This window comes from Misgurnus anguillicaudatus, chromosome 22, assembly GCF_027580225.2.
Source record: "Misgurnus anguillicaudatus chromosome 22, ASM2758022v2, whole genome shotgun sequence".
NCBI classification, from domain to species: Eukaryota; Metazoa; Chordata; class Actinopteri; order Cypriniformes; family Cobitidae; genus Misgurnus; species Misgurnus anguillicaudatus.
This window is the reverse complement of record NC_073358.2, coordinates 45,075,301-45,088,383: the sequence shown is the minus strand read 5'-3', so window position 1 is coordinate 45,088,383 and position 13,083 is coordinate 45,075,301. Positions and strand designations below refer to the sequence as shown.

The 13,083-nt window shown below is 38.0% G+C and overlaps 1 protein-coding gene across 3 annotated transcripts in view; it reads right to left on the bottom strand.

Moving 5' to 3' along the window:
• The window catches only part of kremen1 (kringle containing transmembrane protein 1), an 86,292-nt gene that overhangs the window by 5,074 nt on the left and 68,135 nt on the right, over nucleotides 1–13,083 (bottom strand). Inside the window, exons 1-6 of one of the 3 annotated variants that reach the window (XM_055198565.2) lie at nucleotides 12,192–12,479; nucleotides 5,853–5,977; nucleotides 5,434–5,587; nucleotides 4,019–4,128; nucleotides 3,666–3,888; nucleotides 92–304 (exon numbers count right to left, since the gene is read on the bottom strand). In XM_055198565.2, the coding sequence (XP_055054540.2) occupies nucleotides 92–304; nucleotides 3,666–3,888; nucleotides 4,019–4,128; nucleotides 5,434–5,587; nucleotides 5,853–5,977; nucleotides 12,192–12,333 (967 nt within the window). In that variant the 5' untranslated portion in view covers nucleotides 12,334–12,479. Of the gene's footprint in view, nucleotides 1–91; nucleotides 305–3,665; nucleotides 3,889–4,018; nucleotides 4,129–5,433; nucleotides 5,588–5,852; nucleotides 5,978–12,191; nucleotides 12,480–13,083 lie in introns of those variants that run through there. The other 2 variants (XM_055198564.2, XM_055198562.2) reach the window with 2 other exon arrangements.

Below are 13,083 nucleotides of genomic sequence, written 5' to 3'. Positions count from 1 at the left end.
ATTTTGGTAATGACAGGATGAGGTAAGGTAAGGGAGGACGAAGAGTAAGCTGAATGTTTGTGAAGAGTAATGAAAAGAACTGGACACATACTGGTGCTGTGGCCCGTGGTCCGACCCGATCCATGCCACTGACCTGGCATGTTTGCTGGACTTGATGTGATTACATAGTAGAGGAGGGAGGATTTTCCGCTCTGACTGGTATTGGATTTTGCTGTGGTGCTTCCTGTATTTGGCCTCACTGTGCTGTGTCCTTCGTCACCGTCCTCATCCTCTTTATTTGGACCGACTCCTTGATTTCTCAAAGCTGTGGGAAGAGAAGCAAAGTTCTGTGATGTGAAGTCTTGTGCATAAAATAGCAATAATAGTATTTTCGTTAGCAGTGTTTCTGGCAAAACACCTGTTCCCACAAACAAAAACATTATATAGATTGACAATGACTGACAGTATCCATATTCACATTTATTTTAAGGATCAGGGCACCTAAAACAACAAAACTTATTTTGTTGAGGAAATGAGGATGAGGACAGTATATATATATATATATATATATATATATATATATATATATATATATATATATATATATATATATATATATATATATATATATATAACAAAAATAAATTCCTTCTTGAAATATACAATTCATCCGATTCTTCCCAATTGTGAGCTTATATCCGTATTTAAAATCTGTACCATCTCTTTGCTCCAGCTATCATCCGTGCTTACCCACCTCTGAACATCTCAGGGAGATTTTTTGCCTCGTTCGAAAAAACATCATCTCAGTTATTCAACACTGAGGGCTGATATAACAGCAGTATATATGGAGTTTAAATCAAACCCCCCGCAGGAGGAAAAGCTCAGTGGATGGTGAAAGCCAATTTGTTTCGCTGACCTTTTCTTTCAGCAAAACATTTTTTGTTCCATTTCATGCTTCCCATTCTGTATTATTCCTCCCCAGATTGCGGTTACTGAACTCTGCATCCCAAAACCAAATAACAGAAAGTGACAGTGTGTCTTACAATCGTAAAAAGATCTGACAAAAATGTTCAGAGCGTCCCGAGTGCAATAAAACAAAGAGAAAGCTATTAAGCAGTTCAGTGTTTACTCATATTCGCTTCAGACAGCGGAAATCTCATAAATATTAATACACTGAGTGAGCGTGTTTGAAATGACACCGCATTTTGATGCATCGATTTTGATCAGTCTCATTTTTGTTACTGTAATGCATTCAGATTAAGAAGACGGAGAAAGTTATTGCCTCCTGATGGGGACCAGAGCCGCGAATTATCAAATGTCTCTTTAAGCAGAACAAAACTTCATGTTTCCAAGCAACACTAATTGGTTGAAAGTGTATACAGTGCACATACTAATCAAGCCTTCTTTTTTCTCCCGCCTGGTGAATTCTCCATCAATTACCCATAAGCCACTGGGCTGCAGGTGCAAAGATGGAATAAAGTCAGAAAGCATCAGATATCACCTGCAGATGTAAATAACCCTCACTACATGTTGCACCTCATTGTAAAGAGCTTCCAGTTTCAATGCCCTAAACCAACATCAGGGCAGTACACACCGAGTGTTTTGCATAGTTGGGTTCAATCCATTTTTATTTTAGCCATGCCTGTACATAATAAATAAAGGGGTAACACCTACAGTAATAATGGGTTTTATGAAAGGGACAAATATGTTCATTTTTCAGCTCCCCTAGAGTTGAACATTTGATTTTTACTGTTTTGTAATCCATTCAGCCGATCTTCGGGTCTGGCGCTACCACTTTTAGCATAGTTTAGCATAATCCATTGAATCTGATTAGACCATTAGCATTGCGCTAAAAAAGTAACCAAAGAGTTTTGATATTTTACCAACTTGACTCTTCTGTACTTACATTGTGTACTAAGACTGACGGAAAATTAAAAGTTGTGATTTTCTAAGCAGAAATGGCTAGGAACTATACTCTCATTCTGGGGTAATAATCAAGGACTTTGCTCCTGTAACATGGCTTTAGGAGGCGCAATGATATTACGCAGCAGCCGAAAAAAGCCCTCTTAGTATCTTTCAATAGCAGGGGACTATTTTCGGGAACTGCGTAATATCATTGCACCTCCTGCAGCCATGTTACATCAGCAAAGTCCTTGAATATTATGACAGAATGAGAGCATAGCTCCTAGACACATCTGCCCAGAAAATCGCAAACTTCGATCCTCCGTCGGTCCCAGCACACGATGCAACCACAGAAGAGTCAAGTTTTAAATAGGAAAATTATCGAAATTCTTTGGTTATTTTTTTGCGAAATGCTAATGGTCTAATCAGATTCAATGGATTATGCTAAGCTATGCTAAAAGTGGTACCGCCAGACCCGGAGATCGGCTGAATGGATTACAGGACGGTGGGAATCAAATGTTTAGCTCTAGGGGAGCTGGAAAAATTAGCATATTTTAAAAAAAAGTGGGGTGTCCATTTTTGAATTTACCCCTTGGACCCCATGAATAACCCCTTGGAGCTGTGTGGATTACTTCTGTGAAGGATGGATGCACTTTTTAGGTTTAAAGTCAGAAGTTGTTCCCTGATCCCTGTTTTCCACTATTATAAAGCTTGAAAGAGCAATGACATTTACTAAAATAACTTCAAGTGTGCTCGTCTGAAGGATGAGAGAGACATATATATCGGATTGCTTGAGGGTGAGTAGATCATGTGATAATTTTGATATTTTGCTGGAGTATCCCTTTAAGTACAACTACATACATAGTAATGTCATGAAATTAAAAATGTGTCATATAGACCGTTTCATTGGGCTTACGTGTGTTGTCGCAGTTACACGTCTGGTCGGAACTCTACTTCCGGATTCTGTTTGTTTAATGGTCTGACTAGTGGCTAAAATGAACTCTGTGAACAAATACCTCGTCGAAAATAACAATTGTTTTGGTTTCCTAAAGACAGGGGAAGACGGCATAATGAATCACCACTATGTGAAGGGAGGTTTGGCAGCTGGTTTGTAGCTAACATTGTATACATTATAGTACACATTTTACACAGTAACATTAGTTCAGTGTCGTTTCTGATACGCTCTAGCTATGAAATATGAACTTAGGTGATCTAATTGTTGTTTACTTAGCTTGTTATCAGAAATAAACTACTCTAAAAGGACTTTGTTGTTATTGATTCTTAGCAGAGTTTACCGGAAGTTACGCATGTTCCACGAAAGCCGTTTGTTTATGTTGTTACTGCTGAAACTGTCTAAATAGTGGTGTATAAAATTCAAAAAGATTTATTTTATACTAGCCACAGTTTTTGCTTGTATTATATTTTTATTATATTTGGCCATGCCTGTGAAACCCATTTAAAGTCTTTTTTTTGTGATTTACTGCTTTCTACATAAAATCATCACACATACAGAACGTTCTGTGAAAATATAACCTTGATATCTTGAATTTTGATATCATGTCAAAGATTGAAATCAATGTGAGCTCAATCAAGCTTTGATGCTCCTAATTTCATAATTTCGGTTATGAGACTAACCTGTATTTCGCAGACATGGTCACAATATTGTTTGCCTGTGGCTCAGCTGGTAGAGCAGTGCATTAGCAACACAAAGGTCATGCATGTACAGACTGAATGCACTATAATGCACAAATGTAAAAATGTGCATAAGCACCAAGTATCCTCACCATGATAAAGAACAGAAAAGCCTTGCGCTTCATTCGTCCTGTCCGAGTAAAAGTACACAATGACGAAGTCTCCAGTGACGTTCACGACGTCCCGTGGTGGATTGCGCCTGTCGAATCGCGCCACCACCTGATTGGAATAACCATCCAGTAGTTCCACCATATCCGTCTGATCCACAATTTTAAAAAAGGTAAAATTGAACAGAATGACGGACGCGCCAGGAACCTGAAAATCAAAATAACCGAGATATGAGTGCTTTGGCAGCCATTATGCCACATAAATATATTTCCGCTCTTGCTGTGGTTTGGCTCTGGCGGATCTTTCTCCATTAAGATATTAAAAGCATTAAATGTACCTGAATGGTCCAGTAGCAGACCCTGCCAGCTCGGTATTTGTCTGGGAAGTCGGGGGAGTAGATCACTCCAGAGGACGCAGAGTAATTTCCTCCACATGCTCCTACTTTTGCTGTAAGTAAAGAGTGATGGGTTCAGCTATCTGTTGAATAACAAAATCTACACAGCAAGATTCAAGTTTTTATTGCTTATAAGGGTTATTAAAAATCATTTGTTTTAAGACTAATTCACCCATGAATCATTTCAACCGGTGTAACCTTAATTAAACAGCTAGTGCAAATCTTAATTTACTGGTTGAGGGGAGTTTAATTACGGTTGGAGTTGGTCTCCAAGATATATAAAATATCTGATTTGTAAAATGACTACTAGGGGTGGATGTTTGCAATCCATCCATGCAACTACTTTAGTCATGCAAGACTAAAGTCCTATCTACTTGAATTGCGAAGGACAGATATTTCTAAACTCTCTCGCTAAAGTCACAATTAAACAACATATTTCTGACCAACAATTAAACCTAACAAAAACTATACCATAACTTTTATTCCTTAAGCTTAAATTGCGCCAAAAACATATTTTTAAGGTCGCTTTGGCTACTGCGCATGTGCACAGGTTGGCCCCGCCTCATGCAACTTTGGGGCTGTTTACACTTGGTATTAAGATGTGTTTTCGTTGATCGGATCACAAGTGGACGAGAGAGACACATCACCTGGTATTTAAATCTGTCTCTTTTGTCCACTTTCGACTGCTTCTGTCCTCTATACTGAGGGGGTGCTCTGTCGAGACGGTGGGCGAGTCTCTCTGCTGTCATTCAAACACGAGCGGGAGTAATTATGAGTTTATATGGACGTGAACTAATATAATGTCAGAGTCCACTGCTTGTTTAGCACGTTTCTACGTGTATATGTTAGAGCTTTCTCTGAATTTTCAGCGCAATTGATGAAATAGGAGTGCACAACTTTCACACACTTGCAAAATGAAACTGCGCAGATCAGCCGCTTTAGTTTTATCAATGAAAGGCTAAAAATAGCGCTTTTCACGTGTGTTCTCGCCAGATGTCAGAAAAGACATAAAACATTGCGTTCAGTATCTCAGATAAGATAAATGGGCGGAGAGAAGGCGGTCGCGTGTGGCTGTTCGAACACATTCAACCACATGTGCGTTTACAAAACAAAAGCAATTCGATCGAAAGGGGTTCGACTGCCTCTGCATGTGGTTGAAAGTGGTCGAAAGTGGTCGAAAGTGGACGCGTTCAAAGCGTTTTGAACACTGTTTACACCTGGCATTATGCCAAGTGTAAACAGCCTCTTTGTTCAAAGCCCCTCCCTAATCGATTTATGATTGGTTCTTTAAACTAGAAGGCGGGACTTCTTAATAGCAGTGTCCAATCTTGTTATATCCAATATCTTTTAAAACTTACTGTCAAAGACTATGACACGACCATCTCCTCCACAGGGCTGGGTGTGGTCTCCGAAACACACATGGTTACACTCTGTGCTCGGAGCTTCACCGTGACGATGATAATCAAGGTCGTTACCACAGAAACAAGCATAGCCTGATTCCATACCGGCAAGCTAAAGGGAAAACACACAAGGATTCAGGAATGATTAGGAATGTCATCATTTACTAAAGCCAGGACTTTGAGTAATCAGAAAAGCAAGCGAAATGCAATACATATTGATTCCTTTACCCACAAACAAATGCAGGTGATCACATCTAAAACAAGTATAGATTATGTTGTTAAATTGTTTTGAAAAATACGAAGGACAAGTAAGGACAAAATCACAGTTCCAGGGTAAAGAATAACAAGAATGACCGAATCGGCCTAAAGGTTCATACCTTGAATCTTTGGTTGCGACAGAAACTGATGCAGCTTTGAATGGTGAGTGCGGTGGAGGTCTGGTAACCTCCAGATAAAGGAGTCGGATCGCCGTTGTCCTTAAAACATCCCAGATTGCCAGGCACTAATAGAGAAAGAGACAAAATAATGACTTTGTTGCAAAGCATTTTGTTGGAAGAAAACATTGAGGGGTAGAAACATCAGTTACTAATAAATCTGGTAACACGGACGCACTTGCAAATCATTAACTTCCATCTGCCGGTAATTCGTCTGGAAACGTGTTTTATGAACTATGAATAAAACAGCACACACACATACCACATTGTGAGCAGTGAGCGATGTATGAGCGCTGTATGACACTACACCTCATCGTAAGGGAATGCACAGATGCATTTTGGGAATTTGGCTAATTGTAAAAATGAAAGGTCTCAGGGTGAAATAAGGGGGAGGTCAGAAACAGAAAGAAAACATGAGGGTGTTGGAATTTAGAAAATGTCTAACTGTCCGTGTCGCTTTGTTGGCGCGTGTAATTCTCTAAATAATAGATGCAATCTGCTTCAGGCCACCCAGAGGAGCTGTCTGGTCCTGTTGGTGAATGTCAGCATCACCGTGACTTAGGGATATATTTAGGGTTAAAGGGATAGTTTACCCAAACTTGAAAATTCTGTCATCATTTTCTCATCCTCATGTTGTTATAAACCTGTATGAATGTCTTTTTTCTGATGAAAAGATAGTTTAATAAATGATGGTAAGCACACAGCTGTCGTAACCATTGACATCCATAGTAGGAAAACAGATATTATAGAAGTACTATGATAAATGATGAAGAAGATATAGAGGGTATGCACGTGACGTCACCTTCGTTAAAAGTGACTGCGGTTACTGAGTGGCAAAAGACATTTGTGTAAAGTGGGAAATCAGCGAAACACAGTTGACGGTACCCATTGAATTCCATCGTATTTGTTTTTCCTACTATGGAAGTCAATGGTTGACATAAGGATGAGAAAATTACAGAATAACTCATTGTACAAAGCAGAAATTAAGCTTTTATTTTTTGCACAGGCCTACTAAAGGGTTAATGTTGCCACATGGTGACTAACAGGAAAAATTACAAATTTTACCTCTTTGCAAAAGGAAAAACCACCAACAATCAAGAATGCATGAATATATGGTTTCAAATGTCATTATTATGGAAATCAATGGGGCAGAAACAGAAATCTGATGCTGCACAAAAACTAACAATGCATCAAAGATGTGTTTTTTTTAACCAATCTTTGACATTCCCAAGACTGATAAAGGCAAAAAAAAAATCCAGTTCACAATCACTTTTTATATTGAAAATCTGCCATTTTGTGTTTTTTTCCTAAATCAGTGACTTCATTAATGAACTTGGCAATTAAAGAGTTAAAATCATGAAATTTTTGTAAACATTTAGTAGTTTTGATCAGTATTGAGGTTGATTAACAAATTTATGCAATAAATTTGAAAAAAAAAAGAACAATGCACAAGCGTTTACTGCACAATTCCTCTTTCCCCACCATTGATGAGTTAAAGGTGCAGTGTGTAAATTTTAGCGGCATCTAGTGGTGAGGTTGCGAATTGCAACCAACGGTTCAGTCCACTGCTCACCCCTCGCTTTTGAAACACAGAGAGAAGCTACGGTAGCCACCACCGGACAAACATGTCATTGTCGGAGACAACTGAGTAAAAAAACTTTGTGCCCTAAGGGCTTCTGTAGAAATATTGCGGCACAAAATGGCGACTTCCATGTAAGGGGACCCTCTGTGTATGTAGATAAAAACGTCTCATTGTAAGGTAATAAACACATAACGGTTCATTATGAAAGGTCTTTATACACCCCTGATAATTTAGTTTTGTATATTATTTTGCATTTCTGTCACAAGATCCTTCTAAAAATTAGAAAGAGAAAACGCTTCCCTGCCGATGACGACTATTCCCGGCTTTCCGCAATAATATAAAATATAATATTGTGTTTTTGAAGAAACCTACCTATATTTAAGAGGTGATATAAAGAGAAATAATGAAGGTAGGATTTGATATATTGTATGTTTATATATTTTAAGAAGAACATTATCTGGAAGGCATTAAACTTTTGTGAAATTCATTAAAAATGCTGACGCTGGCTGGCAACATTTTTAAAAAAATGCTGGCGGGGAAAGAGTTGAATTCGTACATTGAATAAAAAATAACCTAAAAAAAGAAGAATCAAGTACTAAACTGAGAAAGCACAAGAATGACACCTTACATTTTTCTTACTTCTTACTCTTATGGAAAAAACGTTGGCTTATACTGATTGGGATTTGAGTTTTAAATAGTACCATAAATCATAGAGGACCTCTCGTTTTCTTTAGAAAATATATAAAAAATATTTAAAGTGTAAATGTTTGCTGGAAAACACATATACAGGTATAACTCAAACAGCCGGCTTTTATCCAATAAATAAACTGATGATTTGGGTGTGTTGTGCGCATGTGCAGTTTTAATGACAGTGAATGTTAAACAGAAAAAGAGAAAGGTTAGATTGCAGACTGGTGATAAGGATTAAAAGGCAGACATCTACTCCAAAATACTCCAAGAATCCATCTCAACACAAGTCACTACTTGTCAGGCCTTGTTTCTCTCTCTGGATACAAAGAAAAGTTTTGTTTTCAAAGAGATACACACTGGGACTGACTCGGGCCACACACACACACACACAGATGCACCCGCACACACACACAGATGCACCCGCACACACACACATGGTCTCTCTGTAATGATGTCAATCCCAATTTTAAAGCTTCTTCACAGAAATACTTGATATGCAAAAAGTTTGATGGACAGTAAAATTACAAAAATGTATACAGTCAGTCAAAACACAAGCGCACGCAGTGAAATTGATCTCCGTATGAACTGATCCTGAGCTGATTTGTTAACAAACAAAACTACTGAAAGTGAGCGTTAAAGGGACAGCGCACCCCTAAAAATTAGAAATCCATCATCATTTATGCACCCTCATGCTGGAGTCACCATCATTGTAAATAGCAAAGAGCAAGCATTAACAGTTTTCTCCACACGTTCCATTACAGAACAAAAATCATACGGGTCTGGAATGACATGTGGGTGAGTAAATAATGACCAGTTTAATTTTTAACCCTTTTAATGGCAGCCTCAAATGACAAAGTAAAGGAGAACATGGCGTTCACATTTGTTTACAACACTTTAAAAATGCTGAGTTGTTTAAATTCAATGATTGAATCAATCTATGGTTGGGTAATTTATGAACAATCCCATTTGCTGGTTTAAATTAACCTAGAAATGTCCATATGTGACCGTTAAAACAACTTAAAGGAAAACACCACCGTTATTCAATATTTTACTATGTTCTTACCTCAAATTAGACAAATTAATACATACGAAGAGTTTGGTTCCAAAACGTGATAAACACCATTTTTGAAAAAAATGAGTTACTGCCAAAATCAGTATTATATCAGGTCAGTATTTAAAAGTACATTTTTAATTTTACGCAAAATCCAATATCCGCAGTGTTATTCTGTCATCTTTTCTCCCTTTTTTCCCAAAACGCGATATATGCCACTCCTGCTTTTCTACAGAACGCAATAAATCTGCTCAATCCACACAGTGTAAACAAAAAATGGTGGTGCGTTGAGTACACGGAATCCTAGTTTTTCTCATCTACTTTGTACTTCGTGATCAACAAACAAACAAAAGCAAAATATTACTTTAATGGCATTGATAAACCTGTGGTTGTTTTCTGTGACGGGAAAGATTGTAAGTCATCAACATCCAATAACTTACGCCAGAGGCACTCGGGAGACGGGTGCTTGTTCTCCCGACAGCATCTGTGAAGTTTCTGTCATGATAACACATTGACCCCAGGGGATCTTACGAAAAACTTTCCATTATTTTACTCAGTCAACGAAAATCGAGCAGGACCAAAACATTTTACAGTGGATCGCTTTAAAAAATGTTAAGCGACGGCGTCAAGTATAACTGCAGCAACGACAGTGTCATTAATATAGCAAAGTAAGTGTTTTGAGTAATGCCATTAATGTTTATTTTTTTATCAGTGTATACCACTAATCAACTAAATGAATATATCAAGATAAATGCACATTTATACATTGATTGAATAGATTTATAGCATTTTGAGAAAAAATTATTCGTTTTTATAATAAATCTTTGAAAATCAAGTTATGGATTTGAATTTTTCATTTTTTATAATTTAAAGATGCAATGTCAAAGTTTGTAACAGAAAATAGTGGTTTTCATCTTGTCACTTTCTTGGTATAGAAAACACGTTTTTACCGAAATTGTTAAAAATGGATTTATTGCGTTTTGGAACCAAACTCTTCATACCTCTTTTTTCAATGCGTGACCTTTAAACTTTGTACAGCACGTCGTTAATGCTTTAGCATTTAGCCTAGCCCCATTCATTCCTTAGGATCCAAACAGGGATGAATTTAGAAGCCACCAAACACTTTTATGTTTTCCTTATTTAAAGACTGTTACATGAGTAGTTACATGAGTAAGTATGTTGGCACAAAATAAACTTTTGTTTGGATCCTAAGGAATGAATGGGGCTAGGCTAAATGCTAACACATTCACGACGCGCTGTACAAAGATTAAAAAGTGCACGCATTTAAAAAAAATGGGTATGTATTAATTCATTCAAGTTGAAGTAAGAACATAGTAAAATATTGAAAAACAGTGGTGTTTTCCTTTAATATGGAGAACGTAAAAGGCAATTTTCTTAATTTTTAATTTTTTTGCACACTCAGATTTTCAAATAGTTGTCCTTGCTTAACAAACCATATTATATTGTTAAATTCATCCTTATGACTAGTTTTGTGGTCGAGGGTCACATATGTTACCCAACCATGAGTCGAAACAACCCAGCATGTTTTGAAGCGCAAGTACACTAAACTTTTATTTTAAAAGATCAAAAGCAAATCATGCTTTTAATTACACCACATGGCCCATTTTACAACAACGCATAATGGCAATAACATAAATGTAAAGCACCTTGCTATCCAGGCCCTGAAGAGGCAAAAACTGCACAACTTTTTTAGTCTCTAAAAACAGACACAATATAATTCACAATCTGTTCCTCTCATTAATCAAAAGTACAAAAACACACCACAACTGGCACTGAAGTGTGTTCCTCCTCCCTCATAAATCCAAAACAATGTCTACATGAGAGCGTTAAGTCAAACACGGGTCTGCTCGAGTGGACCTCATCTGAAGATGATCCACTGCTGCCAGCGAGGAATGTCTGGATGGAAATTAAATGGAACGCTAAGCGCAATTATATTTATTCGAGGACAAAATAATTATGCTTTTAAAGCACACAGAAAGACGTTTCTCACACTCGGATGCCTGGAGAGAAGTGGAAACGGAAAAAGAAACGTTCTGGATCGCTCCTTTACCACTTCAATGACAGGAGTGTCAGAACGTTTTGCTCTCCGGGATCACGGAAGATTAAAGACTGCGACGGGGCGATCGTACTTCACTGTGTTTAACCTCTCATCACATACCGGGTTTTCCTACCGCTGCACATCTCTCTCAACAACACAGCTGGCCTGACCACACCATGTTTTTTGAGTTAACTTACCTACAAAACTTCAAAAGGCTTATCGAAAACGCACCTCATGCAGTAAAGATGTTTCGAACAAGGGCAGTAACTACAAATATCCACGCTTTAAACGAAAAACGACTGACTTCAAAGTCTAAGCTGGAATTATTATAAAGAGCTTGGCTGGCAAACGTAAACGAGTTTTGTGTTATACTGGCCTCCATCCAGATCAGGAAAAGCGCACACAATAGAAAGATGCAAAGTAGACACACGCAGGCAAAATATTTTTAAGTGGATGAATTGGGGTATAAAATCAAACACAGTTGAGAATGTAAGGGTTGACGCTAAAGGCATAAAATTATTAAAAAACTCACGCAGGGCACTGTTCCTGTAGCTCGATTGGTAAAGCTTTATGCAAATATCATGGATTCGATCCCTAGGCAACACATTTGCTTTATATCTTGAATACACTGTAAGTCACTTTGCATACAAGTGTCCACCAAATGCATAAATGTAAACAAAAATAAACCATGTTATCTGATACCGCGTCGTAGGCAAATGATAAAATAAACCGTCTCTGTATGACAGGTGTTTAAACGAATTAACGGGGCTTATCTCTATTGATTAAACAACACAAAAGGCAAACATTATTTTTCATTGGAATAACGTGCGCTAGTACATCAATCACAATACGACGTAGTGTGTGTTTAATATGGATTCAAGTTGACTTGCAAGACCTAACCTCTAATGTCCCCAACAGACGTCTTTTGATGAGGTACAGTAGCTGGTTCTCGAAAACTCTCGAGAGGCTGAGTTCGCTTAAGAGTTAGTGCTATAATATTGTCCAGAGCTGCGATGATGATCCCCGACCTCATATTGCCCATCAACCCGACTACAGTGACTCATCTTTGCTTTTCAAAATCCAGACTGTCATTACTGGAGGGCTCGACGGGGGTGACGCAAGTGTGTTGGAGCAGTGAAGTCCGGTGTAGCAGAGAGACAGACATAATAGCATTGAGTGTGAGAGAGAGAGAGAGAAAGAGACAGAGATGGGGAGAGAGAGGAAGAAGGAAAGAAACACCCAGATAACAAACAAAACAACATCAAACGCAGACGTTCTTGGCAAAGCACTTGGCAGTAAGTGGGGATAAGCGTGTCTGAGGGCCCCTCTCTCTCTCTCTCTCTCTTTCTTTCTTTCTTTTATTCTGTGTGTTATTAAAATAAGGTAATTACAGACATAAATTCAGATGACATCTGGGGTACGCTGTTTCCCCTCCTTTTTTGCCGAGGATTGTGGGTGTTTCTTTTTTCTCCAAAATACATTCATAAGTTCGTTTCTGCGCCACACCCTGCAGATTCTGCCAGGAACACTTTTAGCGGAGTGCTGAGATATAGCCGAGTGTGATGAAATAATAAAGATTGTTATTGCTAATAAGAGACAGCTCGTCTTTCTGAAAGGGTTCATTTTTGGCTGCTTACAGATAGTCTACTTTGATCTCATTAATTTCAAGGTAAACACGATTTTAAGATTTCAAAAGGAAAATTTTATAATAAATTAGTTTGTGTGTTATGTTTTGACTGTGTGTGTGTGGGGGGGGGGTCTAGTTTTACTTTTTACTTTTAAAATGCCATCA